This window comes from Haliotis asinina, chromosome 9, assembly GCF_037392515.1.
Source record: "Haliotis asinina isolate JCU_RB_2024 chromosome 9, JCU_Hal_asi_v2, whole genome shotgun sequence".
NCBI lineage: Eukaryota > Metazoa > Mollusca > Gastropoda > Lepetellida > Haliotidae > Haliotis > Haliotis asinina.
In genome coordinates, this window is record NC_090288.1 from 2,348,405 (window position 1) to 2,366,296 (window position 17,892).

At 40.6% G+C, this 17,892-nt stretch overlaps 1 protein-coding gene across 1 annotated transcript in view; it reads right to left on the reverse strand.

The window, feature by feature from the left end:
- Positions 1 to 15,017, reverse strand: part of LOC137296757 (uncharacterized) — a 100,334-nt gene extending 85,317 nt beyond the window's left edge. The window contains exon 1 of the mRNA XM_067828600.1: positions 14,927 to 15,017. Within this exon, the coding sequence (XP_067684701.1) occupies positions 14,927 to 14,975 (49 nt within the window). The 5' untranslated portion in view covers positions 14,976 to 15,017. The remainder of the gene's footprint in view (positions 1 to 14,926) is intronic.
- Between the last annotated feature and the right edge of the window lie 2,875 nt (positions 15,018 to 17,892).

The following is a 17,892-nucleotide window of genomic DNA, read 5'->3' on the forward strand; positions in this document are numbered from 1 at the left end:
TGTTTATCTATTTCTACAGGAACACAAAATATGCAATCGTATTCTTTCACACAATTCACATCACCATTTATCTAAAGTTGTTGTAATAACCAAATAGCTTGTTTCTTGTTACAAACACAGACTGACTGAAAAAGATGAAAAGCTATCTTATTATTTAACCTTATGACAATTTCATTGTTAATTAGTTTCATTGAGCATAAAGGATACATACTGTAAGGTGAGCTGACGGGTGACATGCAAACACATGGAAAAAAACATGTGTTTGATGAAAATGGATAACATAGACCTACCTTTGCTTCAACATACTAAATATATATGTGAGTAACATAGTATTGCATTTAAGGTTACCACTTCACGTATAAGTTAAAAGTGTAAATGACTTACCATTGGTTTAGACCTTAACTTGGGGACTTGATGACAAGGCCATGTGGATGCTGAGAGCACATGGCATGATATAAATAACCCAAAACAATTGTAAATACGTAAACTTCAGATTCCATTAACATGCATGTCGAGAAACACAGACATGTACTAAGATTCGGATTTTGATAAGTGTTTGTTTCCAGGTGTAATATAATATACTCTGTGGAGGAGGATGCATTACAAAATGCTCTTTGAGTCTGTTACATTCTTTCACTGTTTAAATGTGACTGAATGTAATAAAGTGCCCTGGGAAAGTACAATGTTGCAGGAGGTTTAAACAGAGGAAACAAAAAGCGGTCCTTTACATGTTTCGCCCTAATCTTTAATCTTTTGTACGGAATTTTATATTTGTCACTACATACAAAGGCTGCAATACCAATACGGACGATGATGTACTTTAGATGGTTGTGTGTAGAGACATCTGCACTCGTTAGCTATCTGTATCCAACCAGCATTTGACATGCGTGGTCCTAAAACCATTTCTTATCCAAATCATCACTGATCCAATCTACTTCAAGACAAAACTACCCAGCCACAGATTACAGTTTACAAATTGTTACAGGAATGAGTGATGGGTAAATGAGCAACAATTTAGTAATAAAAAATATAGTGTACTTTCCTTTTGCCATCTTTTTGTAATAGAACTCATTTTGAACCAAACTGTTTTTGTGGCATCGTTCTATATAATATAATTATTTTTGTGTATTTCCTTGCAACGTACACCTATATGTTTATTTGTATCCCTGACCTTGACATCTCTTACAATGGCATCATGGCCAGAGTTGTTGTTGTTGTCAAAGTTCACATTACCAGGACTCATTGACGAACATCCCCCATCAGTAGCCAAAAAAAGGACAAGAGTATATGGATGAATGAAAATCAATTATGTGACCTCATAGATAAATGTCATTTTCAATTATGGAATTCGATATTTCAAAAACGGCATTTCCTTCAACACATGATGGCACCGAGTGTCAGGGGTTCAAATCCAACGACCAACGATCCAATGTAAATTTACTTACATCCTACTTACACGCGGCTTTATGTAAAACTATTTTATGGGATATTAGTTCATGCTAAATATCATCATTAATGTTTCCATACTGTTACAATGTAGTTCTCTGTCGATTTGTCGCATATTGTTTAACAGTTTTTGCCGGATTGTGAAAACTCGAAAATTTACATTATATTCTGCGATGAGGAGGTGGGTCGCTCAGAGTTGTGTCCCTTACCCGCCCCAGTCTCCGCTGCTCGCGAGTTCGAATCTCCTTATTTATATGTATTGTCGATCAGCACCATACCGAAATCCTCCAAACTTGATCTTGAAGTACAGCCGGTTTCAGCATCAAGCTGTGGTGATGTCATGTATACCGAACAGCAAAAGAAAGGCAACCGTGTTTTTTCGTCAAGTGTTTCTATATAAGACATAAACATGAAGGTTTACGTGGACGGGAATTCATTTTTCGAAACTAGCGTTTCTTTTGCTGTCAGTATAACTGGACTATTGTACAGACCGGCATCATTCATATCTGAAGTGATATTTTATCTGATTTCCGCCAGTGCAGTGATATTACCGACCAATCTGTCATTTGTGATGCAGCGCTTTTTCATTGTGCAGTGGTATATACTGACAGCGAAAGAAACGCAAATTTCGAAACAAATAAATCTCAGTAAGCGCCCGTGTTTGTTTTCTATTTACAAACCTACCAGTGATAAGTGACTGGTCTCGCCAATCTTGCAGAAGTGTATGTAATCAGAATCTGTTATATTTGTGACACATTTAGCGTAGGATACTTTACAATTCGCTCAGTGTCGACTGGTTGTATGTTCGCTTGTACGTGGAAAAACGTGGAGCGAAACGGTTGTTATCCCATACACGACCAGACATTACTTAATAGCTGTACAGAGGATTGCACATTGATCAGACATTACTTAATAGCTGTACAGAGGATTGCACATTGATCAGACATTACTTAATAGCTGTACAGAGGAGTGCACATTGAACAGACATTACTTAATAGCTCTACAGAGGATTGCACATTGAACAGACATTACTTAATACCTCTACAGAGGATTGCACATTGATCAGACATTACTTGAGAACTCTACAAAACATTGTGTTCAGGAGGTAGGGAAGATAGCCAAGTGATTAAAGTTCTTGCTCATCATGAAAAAATTTAGGTTCAAATCTAAATACGAGTACCATGTCCGAGGATATTTCTTGTATTTTACATTAAAATGCACGCACTTGGGTTGCCTCCCCGCTGTCTGAAAGTTGTTTTTGTTAGTATGTTAGAAACACTGATATTTGCCTTGTTTATTTTAAGTTTATTTTATCTTCAGAAAATGCCATTATTTCACGGTCATGACTGAGGTAGCCGTACGTGATGTGGAATCAGCCGGGTGTCTACCGGGTGCACGGGTAAGTTGTGATCCCAACACAACTGTTTCTTCTTGTGATATGAAATTCAGAGATGAGCGGTAAAAGTTCTCTCCCCTTGCATACCCACGAAAGAGGCGACTGTAAAATTGTAGATACAAATATAGGACACCCCAAGTAGTACCTTCAGGTCTAAATATAGCACACCACTACACCTTCACTGATTGCCAATGTATAATGCATTTAACTTGGAACTTTGTTACACAATGACTAACACTGCCGCATAAAAATATCTAATATATACCCATGTAAGCTACGATAGTAATACAGGGGTGCTATACGGATGACATGCTCAAATTCCGTGTTGCACCCCGGATTCCACATTGAAGCCCTGCTGCTACGCTATGATTTGTTTTATTAAATAACAAATTCATACAAGAGAGCATATAATCAATATAGAACGTCATACTCGAGGACACGTGTGAATGGAAACAACATGGCGACTATAACCTCCCTTGTGTCCCTGTGTACACACCAAGACTGTGTCATGATGACACTACTAGGGAACTCGTTGTTTCTCTGCTCCCGTGATATCGTTAATACAAAACATCCAAATGAACTAGTATTACGTTCTATATATTTATCTATAGTGTTACATCCCCCTGATGTCTCCGATGGGGTATTTTTCCCGATGCCTTGAATCTTCCACTCGGCTTTAACCGTTATCTTTCCTCGACGTCTCTGAACCTCGCTTTTCAATGAAAATCAACAAATCTCAATACTAGTGTCATCATCACACCGTCTTGTGGTTGTGCACAAGGACACGAGAGAGGCAATCTTCGCCAGCTTCTCTTCTAACATTCGTATGATTTCCCCAAGAAGTATCGTTAACCTGAGCGAAAACTGTCCTTAGCTGAACGCTACGTTTTCCATCCGTACGCGTTGTTCACGGTCACATGTCAGTTTTGCATTGTAAGCATCAATTCAGATCGCTCCTTCTTACAATGTCCAAATGGTATTCCTTTTGAAAACGGCAGTAAGATCTGGGCCCGATTTCTCGAAACAAACAAAAGTTTTAACTCAAATCTCAAACTGAGTTTGACAATGTGAGACAGCTGAATTTTTATCTCAACTGCATTTTTTTAACTAAAAAAGTCCAAACAAGTAAAGAAATCTGTCCACAAAATTCAAATTGTCTACTATGTTTGAACTGGATACCAATTTCCTTTCATTCTGGAAAATGCATGTGCCTGCATTTTCTCAACTTTGAGCAAAATCTTGAACTTAAGTCAAAACTCAGACTTAAGTTTGTTTCGAGAAATCGGGGCCTGATTTACAAATGTGGAGATCTGTTTCACATAATCAACATAGGAATTTTGTTTGTTATTTTGTTGTTGTTGTTGTTGTTGTTTTGGTTGTTGTTGTTGTTGTTCATATTGTTGTTTTTTATGTTCATATTCCAGGTCGAGGAGTGTATGAAATTAACAACATTGTTGATAAATGAATGATTTCGAATAAATGTGATGACTGTGCCTTTTCGTATAGCGCTTTCTTGGGGGAGTTTGAGCACTTCCTCCCTCGTTCACACTTTTCTACAGTCATGGTGTTGACAGTTGTCATGTCACGTAACGTTAGTGTGACCTAAGGTTACCTCGTGGTATCGTTGATGCTGATAAAAGACCTCGTGACAAAACGGCATCATTGTTCCTCAACATTTACAATCTGGAAAGTTTGTATTACCCATTGAAGTATAGAGTTGTGGCCAATCGCTGCTGGTACTTGAAGTATTATTACAGAAACACGCGTCTCATTATTCACACGTTGACCTACTCCTAAAATGGTTCACACTGCACCTGGCTCACTGGTTATTGGGGTTTTTTTTAATATTTTGCTCTTATTTATCGTAGTTCTGTAACGCACAATGAGACTGATATAGTGTCAATATCGTACCAGACTGCCAAAGTTTTCATAGTTCGCTAGTCACGCCAAAAACACGGGTTCGATTCACCATACGGGTACAATATGTGAAGCCAATTTCTGGTGTCCCCATTCTGGTCTAATACTGCTGGAATAGTGCTAAATGCGGCATAAAACCTAAGTAAGTCGCTTTATGACAAATACATTTTCATTGCCGTTAGTGACGTAAGGATAGCGTGACGTAAGACTACAACGTGACACTTCTGGCGTTAAGATACGACCTCGTAAATGGCATCAGATTCCGTCAGCGTCTAAGGTCTGTGAAGGTTGCGTTTACCATTAAAGTAAATCGTTGTGGCTCGTCGCTGCTGGTACTTGTAGTATATTGTGGAGTCAAGTTAGTTGGGGTACTCTCCGTTTCAAGTACATTTTCACTGTCCTCATGGAAGTTACGCTTTAGGTCAAGTATATTTTCATTGTCCTGAGTCATTTTAGTGACATTCTCGCAAAGTGTACTTCTGTATTTATTACGTTAATATATTGTAACTTTGTCGGTAGATAACTGTTTTAAGGATGAGTATATGCATGGGATCGGGTTATCTAGAGAGGTTTAAATGTGAACATGATCGCGTGGATAGTATTAATGTTTGAGAAGACCATCTATTTTCCCTTCACGCTTTGCCCTGCAACGTATATAGCAGAAAGCATGCTGCAGGTGTCTGACGACCTTGCACTGTGTGCTATATTGACGTTTATGATTCCAAAGCAGTTATTTAATTAAAAAAAAACACTGATGTTATGTTGACGTAGCAACCATTATTGAATGTCAGCCGAGTAATAATTCCTCGCAAGTTTGAGAAACGATTCAAAGTCATCATGCTTTATTCCGAGGCGTTAATATAATAGGTCAGTATGTAATCCTCTGTGCATGGGGTAAATACAGGATAAAGGCAAATGTAACACACAACCAGTCTTCAGAACCTGCCCAAACAGGTGGTTCCATACTGCTTGACGCTCGACTGAGCGTCCATTGACAAGGGGTAAACATGTCCTGTCCAAGCATAATCAAAAGACAGTTACAAAGATTTATGGATTAAGCCTGTCTTTGAGAGATACAAGTAGGTGTATAGTGTCAACACAAAAAGAGCAGTTAGTTATATATCCAAAGCTATTTCAGATACGCTCTAACAAAATATCCACACAGACATCTCATCAAAATAATGACTGGAAGATGAGGCTTTGAAGATCAAGGTTACGACGGTCAAAGCAGCACTCACCTTTAACCGTATTTTTCTGAAATGATCTGTGTACATACATGTTTGGTTGCATTGATCAAGGAGTAAATATAACGGTTGTTCAGCTCGGGAAATGAAGAGGCATATAACAGAGACGGTTCTACATAACCATTACCAAGGTCGCCATGTCATCGTTTAGAGTCCTATAACGAAAGGTTCGGTCTGGGCTGGAATTACTCATATACCAGTGGGGTCATTAGTGTAAAAAAGTATCGACGGGGAGCCACTTTATTGTCTGGGCAATGTATATAATGTACAGTTTTGTCAAGTAACACATGCAAACCACTCATGTAACGGATAGTTTTTTACATGTTATCTGCCATACGAATGGAGAGTCTCAGAGCGGGTCAAACTGTCGGCCAATAAAAGCAGGGTTTTTGTGAGCTTGCATTGACATATGCAATCAACAAAAACGTCCATGGTTATAAATATAGAATCAGCGGTCATTGTTACAGGAACCAACAGGGCATTGTAGTTGTTCCGTTATCTTTCATGTTTGCAGAAAACAAGGAGCGGTCTGAGAATATTAATTATACCTTTCCAATGACTACAAACAATGCCAAGTTCCCTCGATGTTTACTGCCAGTGTCATCTCTCTCTGTCCAGCAGTATCATGGCGGGGAACACCACAAATAGGCTTTACACATGCTACCTTATGAGGAATCGAACCTGAGTCTCCGGCGTGCATGGCAATAGAATTAAACATGAAGGATGCCTAGCTTTGATCCATTTAAGACAGGTTACTTACAAATTCTGACACGCTTCATGTCAGTTTGCATTTACAGACAAGCCTATTAATCATGTATTTAGTAATGGAGATGGTGAAAGGAAACAAAAAGCATTGGTACATACTAACATCACCAGTACCGGAAAGCATGGTCACCATGACTACGCCAATAATTGCCGCCAATAGCGGCACACAGTTCTGAAACAATCATTGCTATAATTGTAACCACCACTGGCGACCATATCAATACCTGGTGCTTGTCTTCAGGGGCGACTGATGAGATCGGATGGTTAGACTCGCTGACATGGCTGACACATGTCATTGTATGCCTACTGCATAGATCGATGTTCATGCTGTTGATCACTGGGTTGTCTAGTCTAGGCTCGATTATTTACAGCTCTCCGCCATATAGATGGAATATCGTAAAACTATATTCACTAGGGTGCGGCGTTAAGTAACAAACAAATCCTTCAGACTTCGAACAGGAGAACCTGACTCTAACTTGGAATCAAACATAGTCCCAAATTCATAAATGGACCGTGACTCCATGTGATCCATGACGGCGTCGTGCTGCAAATGGGGGTGACGGCTTTAGAGCTTAACGCCCTAACCTTGTTATCCATGGATATCAGTCGACTAGCAAGGGAACGGGTATCAAGATGTGGCACGACAGCGGCATCTGTTACTTCCTGCTGATAACCTTGACCATTGAATAATGCAGTCATACGAAACACAATCCTCCACCATCACTGAGCCACCACCAAAGGTTCCAACTGCATGGATCACCTACTGTAGATAGGCTTTGGCACTGCGTCTCCAAACGTGACAACGGCAAGACCGAGTGACCCTGCGACTTGTCCTCAAGTTGCGGTTTTCTCGGAACCTGCAGAACGCCAGATGTCCTGCCTTAGCCTACCTGTGAGGAAAGGATCAGATGACGTTCCCCAGACTAGCAGCGTATGGTTAGAGTCTGGCGGAGAGTCCGACTCTAACCCTTTTGAAGTGCAGTAGGTATCGTGTTATTCCAAGTGATTGTAGCTGATAATGGCATTTTATTGTCCAAAATGGTTCCCTGTGACTTTCTCTCATGTAGGTTACATACTACATTTTTTCATTCAAACGCGTCTAACACTACATTTAACTGTGTTTTTTCACCTTTTTAATGAAGATCTGCACAAGAAGAACACGTCTCTTATTTAGACCGTAGGAATTAGAATCAGACCTTTCCTTTCTGCTGCTGACTTTGAGCTAGGAAATAAAACTCCTTCTTGCATTTTTTCTTCTCCTTGGCAATTTGCAAATCGACTTAACACTGATAACAATTAAATGTCAGAAACTTATGAATTACAAAATAAACAATTAAAAAGAATTTTTATTATAATGCTTGCAAATCCATTTTACAGATGGACCCAAGAACGGCGGCGCAGTGGTTCGTGCCACTGGCACTGGATCCAGAACAAAATCCTCTAAATTAACTGATAACAGCTCAATATTCGCTGTAGAAGCAAATATAGTACTAACAACTCTTAAATATGCAAACGCACATCCCCAATGAGCAAACAATATAATATTTCCAGACTCGCTAGTGCGCATTCATGCTGTTAAAAATCTCCTGCAAACATCTACTTTTAATCGACGTAACAGAACTGTATAATGACCTTTTCTACTGGTCGATACGACATCATTTCTTGGTTACCCAGCCATGCCCGAATTTCTGGTAAGATATATAGTGGCTGTGTTTGCTGCTAAAGCAGCTCTCAAATGTGTTAGTATTTCAAAACTCGTTAGCATTTCTAAACTCGTTATAAAGCTTTAATTCGATCATATATCCAAGATATAATGCTGAAGCGTTACACCCTAGTAGGTATAAATTAGTTACATGAAATTAAACCAACTATCGGTTTCACCTACTTGGGTTCTCGGTTAAGATTTAAAGAGGTCACTATGCGACGTTGTCGCATTGATCATATGCGACACACAGACGAATACTTATGAAAAGGTGAGGATCCTCCCTATTGCATCCCCTGTGATGGTAGAACCAACGTGTCCTGGTTGATTGTGTTGAGTTTTTCCTTCACAGGGGATAAGTATTTCAGTGTCAAACCATTAAGGATCTTTAAATAATTTTATTTACATTTAATAATTGCAAGTTTAGAAACATTTTGGTGCATGTATTGCAAAGATAAATTGGTAGTCTGGAGGATCAGTTCATAATATGGTAGTCTAGGTTATCAAGGAGATTGTTAGTGGTTGTACCCTCAAAGTACTGTAAAAGCGTTGTCCTCACGGGAGGGTACACAAGTCCCAAAACATTCAAAGTCAATTCAGACATCTTACACCGCAGACTACGGGTTGTTTTAAGTGATGGTTTAAATTGTGTAACCTTGCTAGCAACTGACGGAATGCTGTAAATCCAGCGAGGGTCCCTGGAAAAGGGAGAAGTACCGTAAATCAGCAGTATATAAATTAAATAGTTTAGATTTAAATACTAGTTTTATTTTATATCCATTTCTGTTCTAGTTGTTCCTACTCTCTTCGTTGACGTGGTTTTTTTTATAATATACATGTACGTATGGTGAATTTACAACGTATTTCAGTCACCATATGGTGAAATGTTGCCAGTGTAAGTGTAAATGTTGATTCATTCATTAACTCCAGGAAATGATATCTCACCTGTTCTCATCACAAATGCCATAAAAGGCGACTGTGCTTGTCGTAAGAGGCGACTAAGGTTGATGGGTGGTCAGGCTTGCTGACCTGGTTCACGCATGTCATCGGTTCCCAGTTGCGCAGATCGATGTTCATGTTCTTGATCACTGGATTGTCTGGTCCAGACTCGATTATTTACAGACCGGCGCCATACAGCTGGAATATTGCTAAGTGCGGCATAAAACTAACCTCACTCACTCACTCTCATCACAAATGGGGTCAGATGTTTTAGAAGCAGTAAACACGATTTGAAGACAAAAAACAAGCAAAAACAAGCAAATTGTAGCATTGCTACACCGGTTTCACTTTGCCGGGCGTCCGGGACTTCTACAACCGGATGGGGAAGATCGAGACTCGTACAAAGCGAACCACGATTATGTTGGTAGACGTCTTGTCTAGGCTGGACGTCGACGGCGGCGACGAAGCGCAGCAGGAAGAAAAGAGCCGATTCAGCATCCAGAATGTGTGGTGGATGGTGGAAGCGACGCAAAGAAGGGTCTACATTTCGATGGCCGCAGTGCTTCTGTGGGTGGTCGTCCAATGGAAGCATCATAGCACACCGGCACACGTACCAGTGGTACGAAAGGTAGGCGAGAAGACACCCAAACATGCGGAAAAATCTCGGAAACCCACATCACAGTCGAACTGCAACTCGACTTCCCGATCGTCTTTCTTGTTCGATATGGGAGAGGGACAACGGTGTGTACCGAACACTGTTCCGATCCCTGTGGTGGCCCTGTTTTTCCGCTAGCTGTCGGAAGGTACAAGAATTTTTCTTCTGCCATGGACATTTGCCAGCCAATCTGTCGAGGAGGAGTTTCTATCGATGTCACCACAGGAAGTAGTCATCATCGTACAGGTCATCAATGTTCTGGATGCAGTCGTGGATTTCTTTCGGAACCTCCAGCGGGAGGCGTTCCTGGGGTGTGTAGTCCTTTTTGGGGGGGCCACAGTACGCATTTCTTGGTGCAGCGGTCGATGGCGCCGCACTTGCAAGTCGAGTTGTCTACATCGAAGACGTTGGTGAGTTCCGATATGGAGGCGAAGCAGTCCGCGCATTTGTGGTTGTGTCTGTCCTTGGGTTCCGGACAACAGTCGTTTGGCGAGAACGATTCGGTGTTCGCCGCGGGTCGGAATTCGTGGGGTAGACGAAATCCACTCACGAAAGTTCAGCAAACACAGTTCCAGAAACTGGTGAGGGACCTGGTAGCGCTCGTAGAAGGTGTGGCCCGATTGCCCCAGAATTTGTTTCTCTCGGGCGGAGAGCAAGACGCCGGAACACTTCTCCAGCAGGGTCTCCAAGACTTCTGACTTTTTTTATCTTTTGGTAGCTCGGGGTCTATAGTACCTCGGTTTCTCGTATATCTGGCTGGCAATATGTGGTATTTTCTCTTCGCTTAACGATGGGACACGATCAAACCCAATAGGATCTCGGCATGGGCTTCGCGCAATAGCTTGGTACCTGGCATTTTTCTGTATCCATGCACCCCCAATATATCTATTTGGAGTGCACGTCCACCAGCGGAATTTCTAGTGACACTCTTTGTCGTCCAGAACTAAATCTCTAATGTTTTGCTCGGGTTGTGGGAGTCGAGGTGGCAGTTTGGGGGTTGCTAGACCAAGTGATCCAAAACCGCTATTGTGTATAATACTCCCTTACAAACCTACCCCCACACCCAACACCCATCCCAACACCCACTCCAACACCCCCACACCCCTCCCCATCGAAGTGAACTGTAATCAAAGTATCGATACATCTGAGATAGGAAAGGTACATGAAACGAGTGCGGGTATAGAGATTTGTCACGCCAGACTTTACTCTGCTGTGGAATATTTCCTTGGATATATTTCCCGCCCGTCATAATTGTGCCCTGAAACCCAAGAGGGCGTTTACCTAAGAGAAGACAGATTTCTTATTATGAATGATACGAATGATACGAACACCATGAAATGCTGTTGAAATGCCAATAATACAGTAAAGTAATACAAATGAATTACACGTGGTAATACGTTATTGTTCAGTTCTGATTGTGTTGATATGAAGCGAAATAGTAGTGCCTTGATCAAAGAACCTTTGTGTCGTATAGCGTTCATTGAAAACTTGGCATGCTGAAATGTACCTCGCATCGAAGACACACAGACATAAAGCCCTGGAGTTAATGAAATGTTAAATGCGTAAAGGGAAAGTTGGCAACTGGAAAAAGAGACATATTTTCATTATCTTATGGAATCTCTATTAAAAGCAGATTCTATTCTTTATCCCGTTATAGCATAAATGTTCATCACCTCGTTTTTAATATGTGATGATAGCAGTTGTTCGTTCAGAAAATGAAGTTACGTCGGTGGCACCTGGCACAAATACTCGCAAAGTCTAGACAATTCTTCTCTTGATTAGTGTGGGAACATACATGGGATCAGTCAGTGTCACTGACGTCTCAGGGGGCGATATACCCGAGGCCACGACAACCTTATTCGTCACTTTGACTTTGGAATAATTCACAGCGGAACTTTTCATTCATTTGCCACAACAATCATAACGAATACAAATGTTTTGATTTGAACAATTCATGATCGATTTTATGTTTTGGGAAGTGAGAGACGCGGTCAAAGTGCAAAGTTCAAATAAGGGCTATAAAGAATCCATAAACACAGTCCTGTTGCTAATTACTCTTGTACCAAATTTTATTTTAGTTTGAACAAAAATATTCCAGTAAGGTTTAGAAGTTTCCCATTATGTAGAACATGTACAATCAAGAAAAGGGTGATTTTTAACACCGTCTCTCTCTCCGACATAAAGATTTACAATCTGGTACACACGTCCCCAGAAAGGGTGCAGGTGCGTTTTCAAAATAATCTTGACTATTTACCAATTAACTCATAATGAAATTATCATAGTTTACTCTTCTGGCCATAGGACGTACCAGAACGATACCAGGCAGTACGATCAGAATACATGGCGTTTTAAACTCAATAACTAGCTTGGTCCATTTGGTGTATTGGACAGAGTCATTGTTTGTAGCAAGAAGCGACTCTGGGCATACGCTTACAAAAGATGTTGTTGAGGAGCTTTATAACCAACGTGACTATGACGTTGAAACTCGGAGAGACACTGACTGGAATTTTACAAGAAACACTAAATACCCATGACTATGATAACGGTCCTCAAGGAACCATGACACATCTTTGGAAGGACTACCTTGGTATCACGAAAGGACGCAGGCATTCCATGAAGAATGGCAGATGATTCCGGTGGTGAGAGTTTGACTCCTGACTGCCAGCATGGTAAGAAGTTTGGAAGAATTGAGGGGTAGCTATAGCGGGTAGCTATAGCGAGCACTGATGGGGTCGCCAATGGTGGTTCACCAATCACAGCAGTCGTTATTTTAGAACACTGAGACAATCAGATTGCTGGCGTAGTCCTTGTGTTCATGTTCCTCGACATTGTTGATATTTACGTTTTCGTGTATTCCTCTAAGAATAAATTGTTGCCAAATTCCAGTTTTGCTTATGTTTTTGTCTTACTGTTGGCTTGACAGCATAGACAACAACGTAATGTTACTTTACGGGTGGAAAATTCTGGATGATACTTGTTCATATGGATGTATTTCTAGACTTAAGCACAACTTCGAGTAGATTCCCCTTCTGGTGTCTGCAATTACCCAGTCGCCATTACTCGGTGGAGCATCCTGGGTTTGTGTGAACCCTAACGTGTTCACTCGTCACATCGAAGACCGGGGTTCCACTCTGCACATGGGTACAATGAATGATTCCGTTTCAGTTGTGGGTGATCGGATTAGGAGACTTCAGACCGCACAAACTCATACACGTATCACTACTTATATCAAGCCCCCATAGACTCATTGGTTAATGGAAGCCACACTATATTGATGTATACCTCGCAACATGAAAGACTATTTTAGAATGTTCCCCGTGGAGTTGAAAATAGGATCTGTGAGCATAGTGATCGGTTAACCAGTCTAATCATATTTCAAGCGTTGTAAGTGTGCCCGTCGTTATGACAGCCATCATGGTGTAAGTCGATTCACTGTTGGCGGTGTGTTGTAGATCAACTTAAGAACACTCACTTTTACAGAATAACACGGCTAGATGAAAAAGAGCACATCCCGAGAAATTATGAAATGTTCGTCTTTCCAATTCAGCTAGTGAGACGCGGCAAAATCAGCTTCAGGGCATATTTCGATAAAACTGTTTTATAGAAACAGTAATACTGCTATCTCTCTGGGCCTCTTGAATTGATAATATAAACATACAATTTTCGCAGGAGCGGTGGAGTCATATGATTTGATACATGACATTAATCCACAGTACAATTGCACGCTCGTGTTGATACAACTGACCCATCTCGAGTGATCTTAAATAGGACACCGTCATTCACTGACATACCACATACGCTGGAGGCGAAATCGTGGACGGATAATATTTCCTTGTCCTGGTACAGTCACGCAGATACAGTTGTACCTCGTGAACACACAGCTGTACCTGGTGTACACATAGTTGTACCTCGTGAACACACAGTTGTACCTTGTGCACACACAGTTGTACCTCGTGGACACAATTGTCCATCGTCCATTCTCACGGTTGTATCCATACACCTTTTCACCTCGAGCACCCGCGTGTTGATATACGCACACGGTTATCACCCGTGCACACACACACACACACACACAGAGAGAGAGAGAGAGAGAGAGACAGAGAGAGCGTACCATATTAGTTGGTGTAGTGTCATGGACAATGGCCACCCACACTTGCATATGCCTTTATGTTCCCTGACGTCATAGCCTCTGTCATAGTATGGCGTCATCTATTGTTGATGACGTTGCATACATTTTTGTGACATCAAAGCCGACAAGTCTTTGAATCTATTCACACATAACATGTAACTTATTACAAATATTACAGTAACTGATAAAAGAAAATGTAATCTTCGTGCATCCAGACATTTCAACTTAACCAACCCTCGTGATTTAAAGTTAACAGTCTAGCGCTGCAACTGCAAAATTAATTCTACCAGATCAGATGCTCTATAATTCCTCGTAGCACGAATGTTAGCCTCTGAAGTTGGACAACTGATCCCTGCTTCCATGATTCGCCCTTTTCGGAATTATACTCCCGTAATGGACAGTGAAAGGTAACGTCAAGATTAGTGAAATTCTATCTCTTATCATGATGCCGATTTATGGTTTACGTTAGGACAGTGAAGTTTCATTAGGTCTGATATAAACTACAGGCTTCTTATGAAAACAGACTGGCTACTTGTTTACTTATGACAACATGCTGATTACTTATCTATCGCGTGTAAACAGCAACGGAGTATTTGCAGGAGGATCTGAATGGCGTTTGATGGAGAGCTTGTTAGGTGAATGTATCTACAAAGTTATTTTAGGTGTGTTAAAGATTCTCACAGATGCCTAGAAAAGAACAACACGCTATATGGGAAAGAGATGACATACTCACATGCTAGTCGATGAGTCATCAGAAGCCGCAAGTCACGACCAAGATGCATTCATTTAATCCTGGTCTGAATCGGCGCAAGAAGCACTGTCACATCCTCAGTCACATAACTGGACGTCACAGAAATCCAAACTCTACAAGATGCACCTATGACAATCGCCAGTACCGCAGGTGGACAATCTGGCTGTGAGTTCACCAATAGCAAGTCGGCGTCTGGTAGCTTCTTGCTGGTCAGCACGCCTCGATCAATGTTCGCGGTCTCCTATACTGCCATTGCCCCACGCTTTTCATCTTGTTCAGTAATTGGGAGTATGTGACCCCAGGTCATTATGATGCAGGACACAATTAGATCACACATTGTGTGATCTTAATTGAGTTTGTGTCGCTAACAGGGCTACTTAAGCGATGCCAAGAAAAGCACACATACAGAAAAACATATCTGGCCGTGAGTGACACATTGTGGAATTAGATTTGCTGAAGAGATGTTTGCCTAGAAATACAAGCTGGCCCAAATGTGCTGGTAACGCCAAGAAACAGATGGTTATGTTTAACTGAAACACCCCCATTAGAGCCTGTATATTATATAATATAGGGGATTACACTAACCCTGTTCACCAGCTTATTTTGGACTATCCACATATAACAGCACCCTGTCATCAACTTTTCTTTGACCTAATTATGCATTTTATATAACCAGTAATGCCCCCTTTATACCAACTGTTCATACAGTTATTATTTTTATTACTTATCGACTTTGATGATAGTAATTCAATTAGAGATCCCTTTTAATTTACATCTTTCTTATCCAACGCGCTGTTTCAGTTCGCGTCTTAATGAGTTTCGAAGAGGATACATTATCAAAATACTCTCGGAAGTTCACGTGCTTATATGGCTAATTTCCTTAGGAAGCCAGGGCCGTAGCACCTTTTAAACAAAACTGGTCAATTAGCACTGGGAATGTAATGTTTTGTAAAATATCTTGTCTTGATTTAGTTAATCTTGTAAAGGATTATACGACAAAAGTGTGGCTAGTTAAAGACACGCGTCTGTTAACATGGGATTCGTTTTCAATCAGACAACAATACCGGGTTAATAGATGACATGAAACCAAAGTTGATATCAAACGTGTATACAAGAGAGAATCTGTGTGTTGATATCATCACCTCGTACAACTCCGGCCGGTGAGAACATTCAAAGTACATGTATATAGAGACTGATATGATACACATAAGATGAGGTATTCATCCCATCAAAAGCCCATTTTCACAATAAGGTCATCAAGTCTCACCTTGCTTGTTGTTTTTTTTTTTTGTTTTTTAATTTTGTTTTTTAATTTTGTTTTTGAGGTTTTTTTTGTTTGTTTGTTGTTGTTTTTTTGGGGGGGGGTAAATTTTTTTTGTTATTTGTTTGGGTTTTTTTTGTTGTTTTTTTTGTTTGTTTGTTTTTGTGTTTGTTGGTTTTTGTTTTGTTTGTTTGTTTGTTGTTTTTTTTTGGGGGGGTGTTTTGTCTTGCTTTTGGTTTTTGGGGGGTTTGTGTTTCTTGTTTTCTTTGTTGGTTGTTTTTTTGTTGTTGTTTTTTCTTTTTGTTTTGTTTTTGTTTTGTTTTTGTTTGTTTTTTGTTTTTTTTTGTTTTTTGGGGGGGTTTTTTTGGGGGGGTCTTGGTTATTTGTTTGCTTGTTTGGTTTACGGCGTTTATTTTTCGAACTGACGCCTGAAAGTTATCACTTCATGCCGAGAGAAATACGGGGGTTTATCAGTCCCGAGTGAGGTAGTATTTCCAGAGCCGGAGGCGAGGAGAGGGGAATGCAGCCTTACGAGGGACTGATGACACCCCGTATTTCCCAAGACACCGAAGGATAACGCATTTATCTAGCCGAATGCTTTTACTTAATCAAAAGAAAACAATACGCATCGAATCGACTTGTTTTCATTTATGTGAGATGCCATGATTGATCCATTGACCTCAATGTACAGCGCGTTACTGAAGGCTTGGCGATGCACGCTTTTCTCACTTCGCGTGGTGGGATGACATGACTTTTGTACATGGTATTTTATCAGTCACTAGACCCAATCAAACCTCGACATTCTAAGTGAGGCTGGATAAAAAACATTACGATATTCTAAGTTGAAAGTTCTTGTTTCCAATTTTTTTCAAAAATATTCTCATCTAGTATGCGCAAGATGACCTACTTGACACAGCAAACGGTCACTTTGTCTACCTTGGAATGATGTTTGGGCAAAATATTTGTGATTCATCTTGCAGTTAAAACTATGCAACAGTGATGACTGTAGATGGAGTCTGTGGGTGACCAAAACTAGGACCTGTGTCTCCTACGTTATTGGATCTTTCAGTTGCTTTTAACACGGTTGATCATCAACAGCTTCCTCAACGACTTAAGGTGTCTATTTTCACTCCGAGTTATCCATGGATTCTCAGGTTGACAACTTGTGCAAGATGTGTTTTTATCATCTCCGATGTATTAGTCAAACCCATCATCCGATATCACTTGATTTAGCCACGATATTAATAGGGTGCTTGGTGCTCTCGAACTTAGGAACAGTTTTCATATTGGTATCAGCGAAGAATCACTGAGTAGACTTCAAAAAGTCCAGTGGGTAGCTGCAAGAATCATTACACATGCTCCAAAGTACTCTTACAATATCAGACAGATGCTGCAGTCATTACAGTGGCTTCCTGGCCTGGCGAAAACAGTGTTTAAAAATACTCTATGTCACATACAAGAGACTAAATTTAAATGGCATGGCATGGCATGGCATGGCATGGCATCAAAATATCTAAGTGAACTGCTAACCCCCCTACAAACCATCCAGACAAGTGCGATCTGACAGCAAATTCTTATTGAAAACTCATTCTTGTGGCCTGATCTCTTATGAAAAGCGTTCTTTCAGTATTTGTGTTCCATCGCTGTGGAATTAGCTGTACTTCGCTTTAAAACTGTCTCCACCTTT